The sequence below is a fragment of the Eimeria mitis genome, genomic scaffold (assembly GCF_000499745.2).
Source record: "Eimeria mitis Houghton genomic scaffold, Emh_scaff1376, whole genome shotgun sequence".
In the NCBI taxonomy this organism is placed as follows: domain Eukaryota; phylum Apicomplexa; class Conoidasida; order Eucoccidiorida; family Eimeriidae; genus Eimeria; species Eimeria mitis.
Window position 1 is genome coordinate 4316 of NW_013568974.1, and position 4439 is coordinate 8754.

The 4439-nt window shown below is 54.9% G+C and overlaps 1 protein-coding gene across 1 annotated transcript in view; it reads left to right on the top strand.

Moving 5' to 3' along the window:
* The window catches only part of EMH_0035670 (uncharacterized protein), a gene marked incomplete at both ends in the record, with an annotated part of 3988 nt that extends 1055 nt beyond the window's left edge, over nt 1-2933 (top strand). The window contains 8 exons of the mRNA XM_013494994.1: nt 18-472; nt 547-831; nt 980-1068; nt 1447-1773; nt 1997-2133; nt 2229-2391; nt 2641-2733; nt 2829-2933. Of these exons, the coding sequence (XP_013350448.1) occupies nt 18-472; nt 547-831; nt 980-1068; nt 1447-1773; nt 1997-2133; nt 2229-2391; nt 2641-2733; nt 2829-2933 (1654 nt within the window). The remainder of the gene's footprint in view (nt 1-17; nt 473-546; nt 832-979; nt 1069-1446; nt 1774-1996; nt 2134-2228; nt 2392-2640; nt 2734-2828) is intronic.
* Nucleotides 2934-4439: the final 1506 nt, after the last annotated feature.

Here is a 4439-nt window from a genome sequence, read left to right on the forward strand (position 1 = left end):
AATGCTGCTCTCTACAGAGCGGTACTTCCTGTCATTGCTCGAGCGGCCATATGCTTTTCACTGACGGAATTGTCTGCGGTGGACTCTGCACTCCGTTCAGTGGGCCTAAGCCACGACCTCCTGACGCGCGCGCTGCAGCAGGAACTGCAGCAGCGAGGTCCGCACTTGACGCCACTGGAGTGCGCAGAAATCCTGCAGGACGTGGCGTCTCGAGGGGGAGACGGGAACGATGCCGCCGCTGCTGCATCCGTGCGGGCTCTCTTGACCTCTCCGGCCTCACTGGCGTCTCTTCCTGAAGCGACAATTTTACAGGTGCTGAAAGACCTCAAGGACTTGGATTGCCGCGGCGCCCTTGCTCTCGCTGCGTCCATCTTATATGAAAACAACTATGGTGGCCACAAGGAGACGCTGTTGGGAGGCGCGGAGCTGCTCGTGGTGCAGGGCATCTTGCTGCATGTCTTCTCCTCTGCTGGTAAAGGTTTCCACTTCTTCCGGGAAGAGTGCGCAGACTGTAACCAGGAGCNGCGTGTCATTGTTTGGATGCAGAGTCATTCGTCGATGGGTACCGCGAGGGTTTTCTTTCTAAAGGCTTGCGATGGCCGGATAGCACTCCAGCGACTGAAGAGGAATCAGTCTCCTATCTTGGACCCTCCTGCAGACACGATCATAGAAGTACCGCCTTATCAGAAAAGGCACGCAAGCTCTACGCTTCAATCTCCGCAACTGCAGAGACCGTAGGAGCCAACGCACTGATACTGGCGGTCTGTCGCTACCGCTCTGACCCGGGTGTTTGCCTATGGCTGGACCTGCTAATGAAGGGACTTATCAAAGGTTAGTTAGGTTGCTAAAGGGGACTTTGGGGCACGTCAGTGGTTGGGGTGAACTCTGGCAGGTGAGCGACATAGTCAGGTTGCGATAGATTCCTGAGCAACGTAATGTCTTGAGAGGCTCCTGCCGCTGTGCACTGCACCTCCCCCAGAGGCGGACCCCGAGTTGTTGCCGGCTCTTCTGATGGAACTGGCGCGAATGCGGAAGGAACTTGAAGCTGCAGAGGAAGAGCGTGAACGTGTAAGCTATGACATGTAGTGTCTTTGTGCCAAGGGGGCGAGTCTTGGGTGTGACCTGCTGAGTGCTGGCAGCGGCATACCATAGCTCAGGAGGACAAGGAAGGGCACAACAGCGAACAATGTACTATTAGTCGACGCATTGTTTGCTGCTGGTTTTAGACAGTATTCGCGTTGAGCCTGCACGCAATGCGGGAATTGAGGAATTGTCCTAGATGGGCGTTTTGTTAGCACGCGAAGCTCCCTTCAAATGTTGCAGCGGCGTATTGTTGTGGAGCGAGGTAGACGTTGGACAACCGGATCTTTGTGCTTTTTGCTGGGGTGGTGAAGCAATGATGGGGAAAGCCCCAGCAACGTAGTGACGGTTGCTGTGCTGCTGCAGGTGTCGCTTGATCCTTCTTACCCTGCAACTCCCCCGGCCGACCCGTGTAAACACCCAACTTTATCGTCTGCGCAGCTGTCTCGCCGGTTCTGTCATGTGGCTCGCTATCTCATGGAGTCGCCGGCACCGGGAGCTGCAGCACACGACGTGCAGCAATACCCATCTTCACCAAAGTCTGAGACTCCCCACGAAAAGTTTTTCTATGGACGCCTCTCCGTCGCTGCAGCAGGTAGCGCAGCGAAGGTCTTTCGCAGCCATCCGCAGCCGGAAGTAGCACAGCGCTACGTGAAGAAACTATGTGACCTTGTCTGCTCAAGGCTGCAGAGGGTGGGGTGAAACTGTCTAACGAATTGCTTGCTTCCTTGCAGGGCCACTCTGTACACTACGTAGAACAGGAGAACGTAGAAGGGACTTGTCTTTTGAATACTCAGAAAACGGGCTTGACGGAGGCATGCATAACAGCTGGTAGTCTCCCATGTGCTTACATAATATAGGGCTTTGCCTTTGGTATCATTGAAATGCCAGCACTTTGTTGTGTTGTGGTATACAGGCTAAGAACCCGGCCGAAGCAGGAGAGCCTGGGACGGCTCGTAACGCCCATCTCGAGCGACAAGTGGGGAAGTCTCTGGCGCGACTGTTGCAGTCCCTGACGGCTCTTGGAGAAGAAGCCCCACCTGCGCTGTTGCAGTAAGGGGCTCTGCAATCTCCTGCACATAGACTATTCTAGTCTTGTCCGTACAGAGGTCATTCTCTTGTTACTCCTGCGCTGCTGCGCGCTGCAGACAACTAGCACCCCGACTGCGGTGGCTAGAGGGACGGGACGTCCTGGCTGTCCTGCGTCTCCTTCCCACGCCAACCGAACCATCCTTACGTCAGCATATCACCTGTGCTGTGGATCTCCGTTTCCGGGATCTGAAGAGTTGGAGAAGACTGAGCCAGCTCCGAGTGAGACTCTGCTGTGACCTCCCATTATTTGATGCATATACAGGAGCATTTGGTGTGCTTGCCGGCTTTGCACTGTTTACAGCGTCCATCGTTCAATGGTGCCTGTTGCAATGAATGGAGTGAGGACGCGTGGATGGGCGAGCAGGACGATTTAGATATGGGGCTTCTACTAACCGAAAATAATAATTGGCTTGCATTGTACAGAGCTAATATAGCCGGCGCCTTCGTGTGGTTGCGCGTCCTGCGCAGGACATCTGCACTGGTATGAAGCTGGAAATGGACGATGATGTTGCCGGGTTCGACGTAGATGTTTCACGGTTCCAGGCAGCGGATGTCGGCGAGGTAAACTCCTAGCAACAGAAGCGCATGCATGCAGCTTTCTTTAGGGAATTTACTAGTTACTTGTTTCGGATTCCTGGAGTGTGTACTCGTCTCAGAAAGACATACCAACAATAGCCGACGCAATGCGCGACCCAGAAGGCGGCCCGTTACCTGCAGACGTCAGCAACTTTGCCCACCAAAACGCGAAGGCCTGGGTGTAGAAATTTTTAGGCCGGTAGGTGGGGTGGCATGCGGCTCATAACTCATTGTGGATTTTTTAGTTGCATGATACCTGTAGCGAGAGCCCCCCATCTTGTTTGAGCACTGACGAGCTCCCCAGTCCGCATGCCTGAGCGCGGCAGCCCAAGCGCCTGGGAGCGGGAGGCAGGAGGCTACCTGACACGAGTTGCAACGCACCTCGCACTTTGGTGCAGCTCGTACAGCAAGGTACCCCCCATGTATGCACAAGCAAGCTTTTCTGCATGCACTAACACTGTTGACCTTCTTTCAACGCTCACTTTGCCCTCAGTAGCCAGCCTGTTCGCAAGTGGAAATACCCGGACCAACTTCGCGCAGGCCGTGCTACATGTGCCCCGATACCTTCCCCCCCGCTTTCCACCTTTGGACGGCGCACGCGCTCGTGGGTCCCGTCCAGAATAAAGAGGGGAAGAGAATTAAAAAAGGGGAAGGGGCAAGAGGCATCCTGGTATGCCGATATGCTGTAAAGCTGCTTCTACCCAACCGTGAGTCGTGTCTGATGCTTCTCAGTGGAGCGGTGACTCGTCAGCTACTCCGTTCCAGGCTGCACATTNTGCCTTCTGGAGCGGGCAATTCAACATATTGGGACCGGAAACTGGGCGGCTGCCACCGAGCAGATTCCGTAGACGTGTGAGCAGGTCTCGGGCCAGCCCCAATGTACGGGTCCAGGCGCCAAATTATGAAGAGACTGCAGTCGGCTGCGGCGCCAAGCGAGCTATATGTACTGGTCCCAGCTTAAGAAGAATTAGTCTGTGAAAGCAAAGCTGTAACGATAGTGGGCAGCCTGATACGAGGACAGTTGCGAGTTGCAGTAAAGTCCAAATACTCAAGCTGCAGCATTGACCTCGGTCTGTACATTTTTGCCTATGTTCAGGGTAGCCACTGATGGCAAAGTAACTACTCAACAGTCGTCTATAGTGTAAGTGCATGCAGCAATGCCGGTTGATTGTGTATGCATGTGGGGTTTTGTTGCTGAGGACCTTGCAGCAAGGTGCGTTACAATTCGTCCCACCCGGTCCCAGGCACTTGGGCCACTGGTCCCAGGCCGTAGGTGATAATATACAGGTGTAAGCACCCCAGAAGAAACTAACAAACAGTTCTACTGGAGTGGAGATGAGGCCAGCTGCTTTGGGGAAAGTGTTACCCTGAGTAGCTTGATTCTACTGCTGCTCGCGACTGTCCCCGTACAGGACCGAGAACTCCCGTTAGAGCGCGAATAGAACCGAAGACTCTCGCTACACCTCGGGTAAGACGAAGAACTTCGGCGCTGGAACTCTTATACTCCGAGGAACCTTCGGTAGGTGAGAGTTCCAACAAGCAGCCCGTCACCTGTCACCAGGCCGCCTGAGACCGGCGGCTTACGGGATTGGGGCCAGGGGAGAGGAGGCAGCGTGACACGAACTGCAACTGCCTGAGACGGGTGGCTCAAGGGCCTGAGGTCGGCGGAGAGGAGGCGGCCTGACGCTAGC